The following is a 13,667-nucleotide window of genomic DNA, read 5'->3' as shown; positions in this document are numbered from 1 at the left end:
AAACATTAAATCTAAACCCTAAACCCTGAATTCTATAATTTTAAAATACACATGACGATATTAAAATCTCGAATATTCTTTCCATGTCTGTCGTACTTAATTACTAGCAAACTCCACATAGATGCTACCGGTTTCATTCCTTAATTCTAAAATATAAGGGAGTTACTAATAAAGAACTGCAAAAGGGTAAAATTACTATTAATTTCATCATGGGCGTGTATATTATAAGAATAAGTCGCGGAGTCGTAGCTTGGTAGGGTATGCAAGTATCTACCCTAAAATTTAGATTTTTTTCGATTAATTATTTATCATATCGACGGTGTTCACCTTGAAGTTTTTCGTATCAATCATGAAATCTATTTTTTTCAATTAATTACATATTTTATAAAAAAATATCTACATTAAAATTATATATATCCGTCTCATTTAAAAATATTATATTATTAATATATATACACGTATCTATTTTAATATATATTTCTAGATTCGTCACTTGTAAAAATACAATTTTTTTTAATATCAGACCTTTTAATTTATGTATATAGTACTAGCTATCACGAATATCAATACGGGGATCAATTTTTTGTTTTTATATGTTTAAATTAGTGAAATATTATATGATTATTTTGTGTGGCTACCATGAAACGAAGAAGTCTATCTTTTTGTTTCTGAAATGGCATCAAAAAGGAGAGTGAAAATTGCTGCAGATAGGTTTTTTTTTTCCTCCTTTAAATATTTCTGAGTAGGATGGAGCAGCAGTAGCATAGCATTCCATGCTCATCTTCTTCACCCTTTTGTCTTGTTTGAAAATGGTGTCATGTATGTGAAATCACGTGAACCTCTTATCCCTCTCTCTTTCTCCTCGATCTCTTCTTCAAGACATCGATCCTCCACCTTTACTGGACAATACCAACAATATCTCTGCTGTTCCTGTTCATCACTTGAATATTCCTCATGACTTCTAGTAATTGCTATTCTTCCCTTTATCCTTTTCCTTTGGACCTTAACGAAGATGATCAACACCAACAGCACCACCTTTTTACCTTAAAATCTCAACCTTCTTCTTCATCTTCCTCCTCTCTTACTTGTCCCACTTTCTTCAACCCCACTGTTCAAAACCAAGCAGGCTCTTGTCAAAGAGAATCCCAGGAATTCCTAGATCAACAAGATCAGGTATATATTTTGATGCGATCACTTAGGGTTATGAAATTATGGTCATTTCCTATATATAATATGTGTGTGTGTGTGTCTAAGTATCTAAGTTCCTTGATTGTCAGGCTAAGATATATGTTCCACAAGATGGACAATTGTGGAGTGGTGGTGACAGTGGGGTCAAGTTATCGATTTGGAAAAAAGAAGAAAGGATTGAGAGTGACGATCATCACCATGAGGACAGTTCTTATAAGTGGATGCCTTCAAAGATGAGGATTTTGAGGAAGATGATGACGTCGGAGCAGTCCGATTTATCGAAAAGCTCGACGGCTATGAAATTCGAAGACCTGAAGGTTCAGATCAATCAGCCCTCGTCATCTCCGGATAACAGCAGCAACTCTTCTTACAATAATAATAACAACAACAGTCCTATTAGGGTTTGTGCTGATTGCAACACAATTAAGACTCCTCTCTGGAGGAGTGGTCCTAGAGGTCCCAAGGTACATACATATATACTTTAGTCTTTTTCTAATGAACACCCTTATCCTAAAATCTAAGTTAAACATATAAACTGCAGTCTCTCTGCAACGCCTGTGGAATTCGACAACGAAAAGCAAGACGAGCAATGGCCGCGGCGGCGAATGGGACCATTGTTGGAGCTGAGACAACGACAAGTGCGAAGAGTAGTAAAGTTAAAACAAAGGCAAAGAGAACAAGTATCGGTCGTATGGCAAAGTTAAAGAATACTAAAATGTGCAAGCTTAGTTCCCAGTCCCAAGGTAGAAGAAAGAAGCTTTGTTTCGAGGATTTGAGGGTAATATTGAGCAAGAACTCGGCTTTTCATCGAGTTTTCCCACAGGATGAGAAGGAAGCTGCGATCCTGCTGATGGCCTTATCGTATGGGCTTGTTCATGATTGAATTAACTAGCTTTTTTTCATTGTTGTTTTATTCTTAAATTAGCTTTGAATAATGACTTAGTTCATCAATTACTCTCTGAAAATACCGAGTTTTATGCTTGAATTATCGGGGAAATTAAGATAATTGGTGTGAGGCAAACATAAAATAGTGATGTTTGGAGCTTGAATCTTTGCATTATTTATATATATTATGTTATGAACTTTAACAAATTATTTTTCAAGATCTTATTTCCATTATTCCATCTCTCTCCTCCTCTCTCTATTGGATTAGGGTTCATCTACGAGACATGAACACACAAATTTACTTACATTAAGTTCCTTACCCGATTAGGGTTCAAAGTTGACTTGTGTATAGATTCACTTGGCAATTTTCAGCAAGGTTTTGGCCATAAAGGAGTCGACTTTTGAAGTCACGTGAACGAGTTTCCTCTTATACCAGGGTTGGATAGAGGTGTGATAATGGCAACTTATTCATTGATAATGGTGTTGTTGCAGAGGAACTTTATTGGTTGATGGTGTGATGAATCAGACAGGCTAGACACAGCTAGGGTTGCAGGCTTTGGGTTTTGTTGCTGATTTCCGATCTAAAAAGTCGTCTGCAAGGCAGTACTTGTTTTGTCATGCACATTGTCTTCATTCATATCAGACATGTTTAGAGCTTTAAATAATTAGATAACAAAAACACAACTGGAATTTGTATTGGAGACTGAGATCTTCCTACAGCTGGTGAAGATGTCCACTGCTTAAAAACTAGGGTAAAGTATAGTAATGGTCACTGAACATTTCAGAAGCTTGCATTTAGGTCCTCCTACTTTTAAAACTTGCAATACAGTCCCCTAACATTTATTCCGTTTGCAATATGGTCCCCAACTTAAACCACCGTTAGAAATTAGGGTAAATTATATAAAAGGTTATTGAACTTTTCAGACACTTGAATTTAGGTCCTCCAACTTTTAAAACTTGCAAAACAGTCCTCAATTTCATTCTAAACCCCAATTTCCAAAGTAATTCAATTTCATTCTAAACCCTAAATTCCAAAATAATTCAATTGAATTCAATTATGTCAGATTTATTATTATTTAATTTCATCTTATTTCATGTGATACGTATTTTTTATATAAATATAATAGTATAATTCTTATCTGTTGAAGAAATTTTTTAATTAAAAAAAGTAGTTAGGATATAGAAGAGGTTTAAAATAATTCAAATTTTAAATTTATAAAATGTTATTTTGACGTATAAATAAAAGTGTAAACTACTAGGTTGACAACTTAACTATCTAGCCCTTTTTACTTTTGTCATCGATCTTTTAAATTTATCAATCATACAACATAATTATTTAACTGTTTCAACTAAGCCACTAGTCGTTACCAATTGATACAAATGATGAAGTGGCAGTTAAAAGAAATTGACATTATTATACATTCAGTCTTTATTATTTATATAATCAATTTGGTCCTAAATTAAATAGAATTTAATAAATTAATCATTTAATTAGGATCTGACATGTGTTAGCACATGATCATGACACGTGTCATTGGTGACACATGTCACCACCTAATTATTTATATATGCTATCAATTTGGTCATAAATTAAATAAAATTTAATAAATTAATCATTTAACCAGGATCTGACATGTGTTAACACATGATCATGATATATGTTATTGGTGACACATGTCACCACCAAATTAGAAGAAAATTAAGTTACAAAGACGTAAAATTTGGGTCTTGGGCAAACTCAAACCTGAGTCACGCAAATGAAAGATACAGGGTGGAGCCACTAAGCTAACACCATCGTTTGTGTTAAGAGATATACAATAATACATATACTAATAGTATGACCAATGCCAGAAAAAAAGAATATAATGGAAAATGGAAATAATGAGATTTGAACTTCGGCAAAAAATTTGAAAGCAATAAATGATGGGAAAATATTATATTTTTTTACAATAAAATATTATATTTGATAAATTGTTTGATAGATTTAATATATTTTTTAAATATTAGTTGATACAATATTTTAAAAGAATAAATTTAAGATTTATATATTTTTAAACTAAATTTAATAATTATATTTTTCATATTTATAATTCATTATTATATATAATCTTAAGTTGAGTATTTTTAATATAATTAATAATTTTAATTTCTTATTAAAATAAAATATTCAAAAAATAAATGATTCATACATTAATATATGAATATATTTTTTTATTTATACATCTAAATATAAATATACATTTATATAAATATATTTTTATTCGTATATTGAAATATTTTGATTAAAATATAAACATATTTTAAATACTAGTTTATACAAGAAAAATAAAATATATCAAAAATATAAATGATTCATACATTTAAATATAAATTGAATCATTTATATTTTCTATACATCTATATTTAATAAGAAAATAAAATTATTGGGGGACTGTTTTGCAAGTTTTAAAAGTTGGGAACCTAAATTCAAGTGCCTGAAAAGTTTAATGACCGTTTATATAATTTACCCTAATTTTCTAACAGTGATTTAAGTTGGGGACCATATTACAAACGGAATAAATGTTGGGGGACTGTATTGCAAGTTTTAAAAGTTGAGGGACCTAAATGCAAACTTCAGAAATGTTTAGTGACCATTACTATACTTTACCCTAAAAACTATGATGCCCCCATTTTTACATGTAGCTATATTGTTTTTTATGTTTATAAATAAGTTTTATAATAATATTTAATAAATTAAAAATTATTAAAAATTATATAATATATTTACCCCACTTATTAAAAAATAAATTTTGAAGATAAAATATTGACAAGAGGATATAAGTCAAGAGATTGATGAGGATTTTTTTTTTCCGGTAACACAAGACAAAGCAGACCTACAAGTTAGGCCGAAACAGGAGCAGCTAAATCATCATCCGACAAAGGTCGAACTTCCAGGGGAGGTTCCGACAAAACAACGCAGTCATAATGCCGCCAATCCACCATCTTAGCCAAGCAATCAACAACTCTATTTCCAGGCCGAGGAACCTGTTTAAACCGCACAGTCCACTCTCCTTCCAAGAGCTTCGCGATATGGTGAGCCACCGATAACCTACTCAAATTCACCTTTGAATCCAACACCTCCTTCGACGCCTCTAAGCTGTCAACCTCCGTAATGACTTGGGTGAATCCACCATCCTTGGCACAACAAAGACCCTTAAACATACCCTAAAGTTCCGCCTCACTCAACAAATGCCGATGAACTTGGCAAAACAGAGAATCCACCGGCCATCGCTATCCCGAATAAGACCCCTTCATGAAACCATACCCAACGCCCTATGGAGAGCACCATCTGAATTAATTTTCACCCAACCACTAGGAGGCTGACACCAACACTGCGCCGTTACATCAGAACTCAATTTTTTTTTTTGTAAAAGGTTACAATTTTAATTAAATTAAATAAAAATGTAAATTTCAAGGACTAAATTGAAAAAAAAAACTTTTGTCCAAAAAAATTAAAGGTACATATGTATTCATATGATTGACTAATATGTAATTCAAGTTTGATGAAATAGTAAAATTTAAACGAATAAATAATTAAAAGAATAAATAAAAAAAATTAAAACGCTTTAATTTCAATCACAGGTTAGCCTCTTATATATAATCTTCTCTAGTTTTCTAGCCTCACAGAAAAGCTTTCTCTCAAATGGAACCATCCAAGTTTTAAGTATCTATTTATATTAAGGGATGAACTTATAAAAACTTTAGAGAACAAAAATATATTATAAATAAAAAAATATATAAAAATATTTGAGAATTTAAATATTTTTAGAAAGAACTTCACCAATGGAGACTTTTCGTCCGAATCTCTTTTTATGAGAAGAAAGCTTTACCCTAAACCAAAAGCCAAAGCATTAACAATGTAAATTTAAACAGAAACACGAATAAGGACGGAGGGGTTGCATTACCAAAAAGGTCAAATATGCTCTTTATTGATAGATTAGCTAGGCCTAAAAAGAATGGTTAATACACTGCAAAGGTCCATAGAAATCCAGCTTGACCAGTCATTTCTCTATAGAACTCATCATTTTACAATCAAACCTGCACATCATTCATCAAGGCTCAAAAGTTTTTAATGACTTTTACATTACCATTTCATAGAGTTCATGAGTTTAGAGGCTTTCCATTTAATTTGGGGAAAGGGTCTTGCTTGCTCAAAACAACTACTTTGCTCTTGTGTGCAAAGTACCCTTTCACAAGATTTTTGTATATAAGAATGGTCATTATACACTCGACCTGCAAAATGGAACAAGAAAAAAGAACGGTAAATTTTCATTGCAAAACGCAAATTGCAGGGAAGACAGTAATCGGAAAATTCATACCTCATCCAGATCCATGTCCATCTCGAGCCATTTCAAAGCTTTGACGATTACTTCCAACTTCAACTGGTGAGCTTTGCTTGGGTCCTTTTGTTTTTGGATGAAGTAACTACAAGATGAGCATGTTATGGTCAATATTATGAACCAAAAAGAAATGAATAAAAATACATCATGAAGGGTAATTTGGTGTAAAGCTCTTACATTTTCTTAACCAATCTTTGGTAAACTTGGAGCTCGAGCTTCTCCAGGACAAGATACACGCCAGATCTTAAAAACCTTATAGATGAGAGAAGCAGTTGGATCGTTTTTTGACAAGTTAATTTCAATATAAACAAAAATCATGAAGATAAACTTACTGGTCTTCATGCTCTTGGAGAGCATACCGAAGAAGTCGGAGATCACCCCTTTTCAGAGCTTGTACAACATTATTGTACTACAAATACAATCATTAATAATTACTAATTCGATATGTTGAACCAACAGCAAAAGATTAAAGAAAATATTCACAACTTTCCCTTTCATTCCTTTGTTCCTTTTAATATGGAAATCACATGATAAATACGTAACTTCTTAAAAATCATGAGCACAAAGCATCGACTTCAACATAACAATCACATAGAAAGGAAATAAATATAATAACTAGAACCTGTACCTCAAGGAGGTTATACTTCTCTAGGAGGGAAGTTTCAGGTAAGATGCCTAATGAAAGCTTCACTGGTATCAAGTATTTTAATATCATCCTACAATAATCAAACCGAGTAAGAATTATCAGCAAGAAATGCTAAAAACTGGACCCAACTATCTCGTGTCAAAATTTAATGCAGAAGTCAGATTATGTGAAACAACTCGCTTGACGGTTTAGTATTTACTTATATTTAATCAGTCAATTTGAATAATGGGTATGTCGGAATAGTATATCTTGTGTCATTTTCCAACCCCTAACATCAAAGTGTTACCACTCCAAAACGGCGATTTTGGAACACATTGAAGATAGAAGTCAACCTGTACAGTTATGAAAGGATTACTTTTTAATAATGAAAGAAAATTCAACTTTATCAAAAACTAGATTGGACTAGTTTTGATACTTCCACGAATATAATAAAATAAGAGATAAAATAAGGACATTAACGACAAAATGAAAACTCATCAAAAATAGACTAGAAATACCAGTTTAAATTAAAAAAATTTGGGAGCACATATTTAAGGAAAATTTTAACCTAGTTATCAAATGCCATATTAGATGTCAACATGAGCAATGCAGCGACAATTTTGATTATATCAGTTAATATGGCTTCTGTACCGTGCAAGTGAGATATATCTACAAAAAGCACATATAAACAAACCTTATATTTGATTCTCTGAGAGGGCTGCAATGTGTCAGGGCATATGATAATTTTTGGTCAGCCTGCCAAATCAAAACAGTTTTAGTAGGAGCAGCAAATCACCGTTACATTGAATTTTTAAATCTAACGCTTTGACAATGTGAAGCCAGATAAAAGTAGCAGTGAGAAGCTAGGATGCTAGTTACAAACTAGGTCCCAAAGTCAAAATGATGATTAATCATGATAGGCAAACACAAGAAACACAATCACAAATGAAATTTATAGCTCGAAAGGAAAGAAGTATAGCTTTCTCTATACGGTTTAGATTACTTACAGCAGGAAAATTTTCATTGAAAACTTCCAAACGCCCAGTATAATACATATAAGTGACCTGAGAAAGGAGGTAACACTCATCAAACGGTTCATATACACAGAAACCTCCAGGGGAAGGAAAAAAATACCTTGTCTCTTCTAGGAAATTCCTCAAAATCGAAAATGCGAGCAGTTTCAATACTTCTTATTACACTTCGGCAGAGGTGTACTGTACCAAGCTGCAAAATAAAATATGAGCAGTTTCAATCTTGTGCGCTTCTCAACTCCAAATCAAAAATACTCCTAACATATGTTGGAACCAAAAATCATTTGAATTTCTTTTGGTAAACATGGTGGAGGAAGAGAACACAATGTCAAAGGCTGAGGGCTGAAAAAAAACTTTTAAATGCATCTTAACCTCCAAAATGTTTGGATCTAAGTGTACAATACATTTGCCAAATCCATGATAAATATAGAACAGCACACGAAAAGATTCCAACAAAGTAGAAAGCAAAGATAAAAGAAACATAAATATCACCTTGAAGTAGATTTTAAACAGTTGGCAGGTCACATATAATGCTCCAACACGTTTCGGGCCTTTTCCCTGGTATCCATGTGCCACATCAAATGGTTAGCAACAATGGTGATTATTTCTGCAACCGAAGTCTATACAGAATGTTAACTAGTATTTCTAGATGATAAAAAACCTACAGCGAGAACACCAAATACTTTCATAAGGAATGATCCAGCTCCCTTCAATTTCTCCGGGGATTTCCCATTGGAAGCCAACTCTCTATCAGCCTACAATCACAATATTCCCAAATCAAATCAGACATCGAAAATAAAATTATTTTAGGAGAATTAAAAACTACAAGGTTTTGCACATCAATACCCTCTCTGCAAGAATCCTAATTTCATAAGCAATAACATACAACGCCTCCAATGCCCATGCTGGTTCCCAATTCCGAAACTCCTGAATGAAAGCACTGACAAAGCGAGATTCCCACAATTCTCACATTGCATATTAAAAGGAATGAAGGAAAAAAGCAAAATCTTGAAAAACCTAAAAAGGAAACAAGTACATTACTTTGCAAATTTTTCGAAGGCATGGTAGGCATCAACCATGTTCCCAACTCTATAGCTTTGCAGAGAACGAAAAAGCGGGGCCAAAATCTCACCGTAATGGGAAAACTTCTCCGATTGTTTTATGAATCTATTCGCATCCTATCACAAAGAAAAAGGGACAAAAATAAAAATTTGACAAATTTCTTTTAATTCCTTAAAACAATAGATATACAATAACAAAAACCTGGACAATGTTGAGGGCATCAGCAACGGAAAGGAGCGAAGGAGAGTTGGAGGAGAAGGAAAAGAACTGAGCAAGGGAAGCTACATCTTGGTATGAAACGGCTTCGGAGAACTTGTTTAGGTAATCTGTGATTCTCCTATGTGCTTCTCCCATGCTTGGGTACGCCATTTCTCCACTAACTTTCGAAGCTTATTAACCAATATATGTATAAAAAGTTTCCTCTTTCTGAATCGCTGCTCTCTGCAACTTCAGCTGTATTTTTTTTTCTTTTACAGAAAGTAAAGATTTTCCTCCCCTCCTTGGCGGACTAGGATTTGGAATTTCAGCATTAAAAACGACTACGTTTTCAATGTTGATCTGTCAAACTTTTCAAAGCTCCGAAACCCGCCCGTGAACCCATATTCAAAATTATATTTAAAGTAAAATTAGATTCTATTTAAAAAATAAATTTTTTAAGATGATTTTGAGCTGTTAAAGATAAATGGTGAACTTAATTATACTCATAAAATGTGTTTATTGGGATAAGACACTAGATCTTTTACGTAAGGTTAAAGATTCGAATATTGACGATTATAAATGAAATAAATTGGATTGAGAGGATAGTCCTATAATATTCGATCCGGATTAATCGATCAATAAATTAAATACCGATAGTTAAAAAAATGGCCGGAATATTTTCGATAAAGAAGGGTTTCTATAAAGCAGAAAAGCTAAGTCCTCATTTGGACTCCATTGGTCCACTGTACCTTTTTAAGCAAAGACTTCCCTGTACAACTTGCTAAATTTGTATTCTAATTCTACTCTTTACAGTCTACTGATTATTAGCATTCTATCAAGTGTTGTTGATCTCGCTTTTCTCTTGTCACCAATTTGATTTCATAGAAACTGTGTAGAAGGGAGAAGGAGGAAATTATGGGTACTCAAGAAGAAGACCCTACAAGCCCTTCAAGGGCTCTTCTTTCTTGCATATTCCTCACCTGCATTGCTCTTTCGGCTGCCTTTTCAGCAACAGATCAAAGCGTTTCTCGACCTTTGAAGAAACTGGAAAAGCCTGTGGTCATTTTGATTTCCTGTGATGGGTTTCGGTTTGGGTACCAATTCAAGACCTCATCACCAAACATCCACCGTTTGATTGCTGATGGGACTGAAGCTGAGTTGGGTTTGATTCCTGTTTTCCCTACACTTACTTTCCCTAATCACTACTCTATTGTCACTGGACTTTATCCTGCTTATTATGGAATTGTAAACAACCAGTTTGTGTATCCTAAAACTGGTGATGCGTTCACTACGTCAAGTCATGAGCCAAAGTGGTGGCTCGGTGAACCACTTTGGGAGACTGTGGTCAATAATGGGTTAAAGGCTGCTACCTATTTTTGGCCTGGAAGTGAGGTGAAAAAGGGCTCTTGGGATTGTCCTAGAAAGTTTTGTATGTTGTATAATGAATCTGTTCCTTTTGAGGATAGAGTTGATACTGTTTTAAGCTACATTGATTTGCCTAGCAGTGAGGCTCCTGTGTTTATGACATTGTATTTTGAGGATCCTGATCACCAGGGTCACCAGGTTGGACCCGATGATCCTCGGATCACCGAGGCCGTTGCTAGGATCGATAGTTCGATTGGGAGGTTGATTGATGGTTTAGAAAAAAGAGGGGTTTTTGAGGATGTTACCATAATTATGGTTGGAGACCATGGGATGGTTGGTACATGTGATAAAAAACTGATTTTCCTTGATGATTTAGCTCCTTGAATTAAAATTCCTGCTGGTTCGGTTCAGCGTCATGTTCCGATACTTGCGATTCGTCCACCTCCCAGTTATTCACCGTCGGATTTTGTTGCAAAGATGAATGAAGGATTGGAATCTGGGAGAGTTGAGAATGGGAAGTATCTGAAGTTTTATCTTGAGGAGGAGCTACCTAGTCGACTGTATTATGTGGCAAGTGACCGTATTCCTCCCATAATAGGGCTGATTGAGGAGAGTTTTATGGTAGAGAAGAAAAAGCAACAAGAGTGCGGAGGAGCACATGGGTACGACAATGCATTGTTCTCAATGAGGACCATTTTTATCGGTCATGGTCCTCAATTTGCAAGGGGCAAGAAGGTACCATCTTTCGAGAATGTTCAGATATATAACTTGGTAACTTCAATTCTCAAACTAAAGGGTGCTCCGAACGGTTCTTCGGCATTTCCCTAGTCTGTTCTATTGCCTAGTCAGCAATTTTATCTCCTAAGCATGTTCAGAGTGTTCTTAGCTGCTGAAGTGCAGAGTGTTGGATATATGAACTGCAAAACTACACCGTTAGCACTGACTGAAAATATAAACAGTAATTAAAAGGAACAGATTTGTAAATCGTGTCGTGGTATAACCACTGCCTTAGAAACGAATTCGCCCCGATGTGTGTAATCGCTACAGTAGGCGGACCGTCTCCCGAGGTTAACACGGTTGCACCGAATTCCGTACATCCGAAATCGGAGTCGATTGCCGGTGGTATTACTCTTCTTATCGGAAAGCACAGAAAGAATAATTGCATAAAACACTTTGAAAGTGAATTGTGAATGTTGAGAGTGAGTTGAGAAGCTGAATATAACCCTCTATTTATAGGCTAGAAATAGGGTTAAAATTGTCTATAAAATTTCAGGATTAAATCTCTTCTTTTGTAACAGCTGAAACGTCTAGATGAACCTGACTCAAAAATAGTACATGTTCATTGCATCATTGTTCAGCTGTTATAACTCCCGAAATTATATCATGTAACCCATGGAATTAAATCAAATAACTCCTGTAACTCCTGATATTAACGTCTAGATGAACCACGACCACGACCCGACCATACCCGAGCATAGACAGACGGACGGACGGCGACGACGGTGCGCGAGAGTCCCCCTTGTTCTCTATCACTCAACAAGGAAGTGGGAAAGACAAGCCTTAAATACCATTCCCAATAATATTTCCAATACTATGTGAGATTGAGCATTACCAACACAGAGTAGAAGTGGATCAGACGACAACTGGGAATACGTCTATGTCGAGACCGCACAGAAGAAGGATATTAGTGAAATCTGGACCAGTTGATGTTTGTTCATGAAGCTCTTAGCATAATCTGTCATGGTCATTCTTAATGATCCATTGATTTATTGTTGTGTTCTAAGATGAAGAAAACAAAACTCATTAAAAGTTTCAGTTTTTTTTCTCAAGTTGCTTGATCACTTTTACCACAATTCATGAGTAGAATGATGAGTTAGCACTATTGCAGGCTTCATAATGATCAATTATTCTGGTTAAATGCCAGAGTTGCTTGCTTTTTATGTATGTGATAATAATATTAGCTAATTTAATTAAAATCCCATAAATAAATTCATTAATAAACTCCCATTTCACAGTTCGTGGCAGTTTATGACAAGGGTAGGTGGATGTTTTTATGGACTGCAAATATGATTAATTAGTACCAATCGCAGTTGGTTCAGCTCGTAAGTAGTTTGATATCGTTTAAGTAAAGTCTCAAGTTCGAGTCCTTGTGTATGCAGGAAATCCTCGCTGTGAGACTTACCTATCAAAACTAGGTGTGCGAACTGGATCGATACATATTAGTATAGATTAATTGGTACAAATTATAAAATAAGTGGATGTCTTTTATGGATTGTAAAATATGATTAATTAGTATAGATTAATTGTCAAATATAATTGGTTATTGTTGTGTGATTAAAGTGATTCGTAATTGGTTCAAGTGTACACGTCGCAAGTTATAGTATATAAAAGATATCATCTCCCCGGGGATTGGTGAAACTTTGAATTCTAACTTCTTGCACTGTAAAACAAAGAATTAAATTTGTGATTGTAGGAGTGTGAATTAGCAATTAAAATAAATGAACAAGTAAATAAAGGTATAGACTGAGATTGAATAAGAGAGCAGGTCGGGTTATTGTGATGAGTGGTATGACAACCGTCTGGAAAGTCTAAGTAATTGATTGTCGAGGCAACCGATTGCCGTGGAATCTGAAATTAATTCAATTACAGTAGCAATTGGTTTCCTCCCTTCAAAGCTCGACAGAGCTTTCTTTAATGCTTTCTTGTTATCCCTAACCCGAATAACTAGTTAATTGTGTATGTCTTGGTGATACATCGTTGTGTTAACGAAAGGTGAACAACAACCGATCTTGCGCTCCTTTTCGTCGTTGAAATCTGAATCTTATCCCTAAGATTGATTAACCTTCATCAATGTTCGTCCAAATGAAGATCATGCTCATTCGTTTTTTAATCTAACTCTCCCGATATTAGATAAATAAATAAACTCTCGAGATC

General features: G+C 34.4%; 4 protein-coding genes across 4 annotated transcripts; 3 read left to right on the top strand and 1 right to left on the bottom strand.

Annotated features, from left to right (window-relative positions):
* The first annotated feature begins 815 nt into the window (after positions 1 to 815).
* LOC120124155 (putative GATA transcription factor 22) lies at positions 816 to 2,090 on the top strand. The gene is made up of 3 exons (XM_039142887.1): positions 816 to 1,173; positions 1,278 to 1,652; positions 1,730 to 2,090. Exons 1-3 carry the CDS (start codon positions 955 to 957, stop codon positions 2,069 to 2,071), a joined length of 936 nt encoding a protein of 311 aa, XP_038998818.1. The 5' UTR covers positions 816 to 954; the 3' UTR covers positions 2,072 to 2,090.
* A 3,923-nt stretch (positions 2,091 to 6,013) lies between these two features.
* Positions 6,014 to 9,638, bottom strand: LOC120124169 (enhanced ethylene response protein 5-like). Its single transcript, XM_039142895.1, has 13 exons — positions 9,372 to 9,638; positions 9,150 to 9,286; positions 8,955 to 9,048; positions 8,774 to 8,863; positions 8,601 to 8,666; positions 8,212 to 8,301; positions 8,085 to 8,141; positions 7,772 to 7,833; positions 7,081 to 7,168; positions 6,785 to 6,861; positions 6,630 to 6,704; positions 6,432 to 6,537; positions 6,014 to 6,345 (listed from the first exon to the last, which is right to left on the bottom strand). The coding sequence occupies exons 1-13, from the start codon at positions 9,537 to 9,539 to the stop codon at positions 6,214 to 6,216; spliced, it is 1,242 nt and encodes a 413-aa protein (XP_038998826.1). The 5' UTR covers positions 9,540 to 9,638; the 3' UTR covers positions 6,014 to 6,213.
* Positions 9,639 to 10,283: 645 nt separating this feature from the next.
* LOC120124232 (ectonucleotide pyrophosphatase/phosphodiesterase family member 3-like) lies at positions 10,284 to 11,215 on the top strand. The gene has a single exon (XM_039142940.1). It carries the CDS (start codon positions 10,284 to 10,286, stop codon positions 11,115 to 11,117), a length of 834 nt encoding a protein of 277 aa, XP_038998871.1. The 3' UTR covers positions 11,118 to 11,215.
* Positions 11,178 to 12,451, top strand: LOC120124170 (venom phosphodiesterase 2-like). The gene is made up of 2 exons (XM_039142896.1): positions 11,178 to 11,609; positions 12,370 to 12,451. Exon 1 carries the CDS (start codon positions 11,211 to 11,213, stop codon positions 11,559 to 11,561), a length of 351 nt encoding a protein of 116 aa, XP_038998827.1. The 5' UTR covers positions 11,178 to 11,210; the 3' UTR covers positions 11,562 to 11,609; positions 12,370 to 12,451.
* The last annotated feature ends 1,216 nt before the right edge of the window (positions 12,452 to 13,667 follow it).

This window comes from Hibiscus syriacus, unplaced genomic scaffold, assembly GCF_006381635.1.
Source record: "Hibiscus syriacus cultivar Baekdansim isolate YM2019G1 unplaced genomic scaffold, ASM638163v2 tig00110415_pilon, whole genome shotgun sequence".
Taxonomy (NCBI): Eukaryota; Viridiplantae; Streptophyta; class Magnoliopsida; order Malvales; family Malvaceae; genus Hibiscus; species Hibiscus syriacus.
The sequence above is the reverse complement of the archived record's forward strand: the minus strand, read 5'-3'. Positions and strand labels throughout refer to the sequence as shown.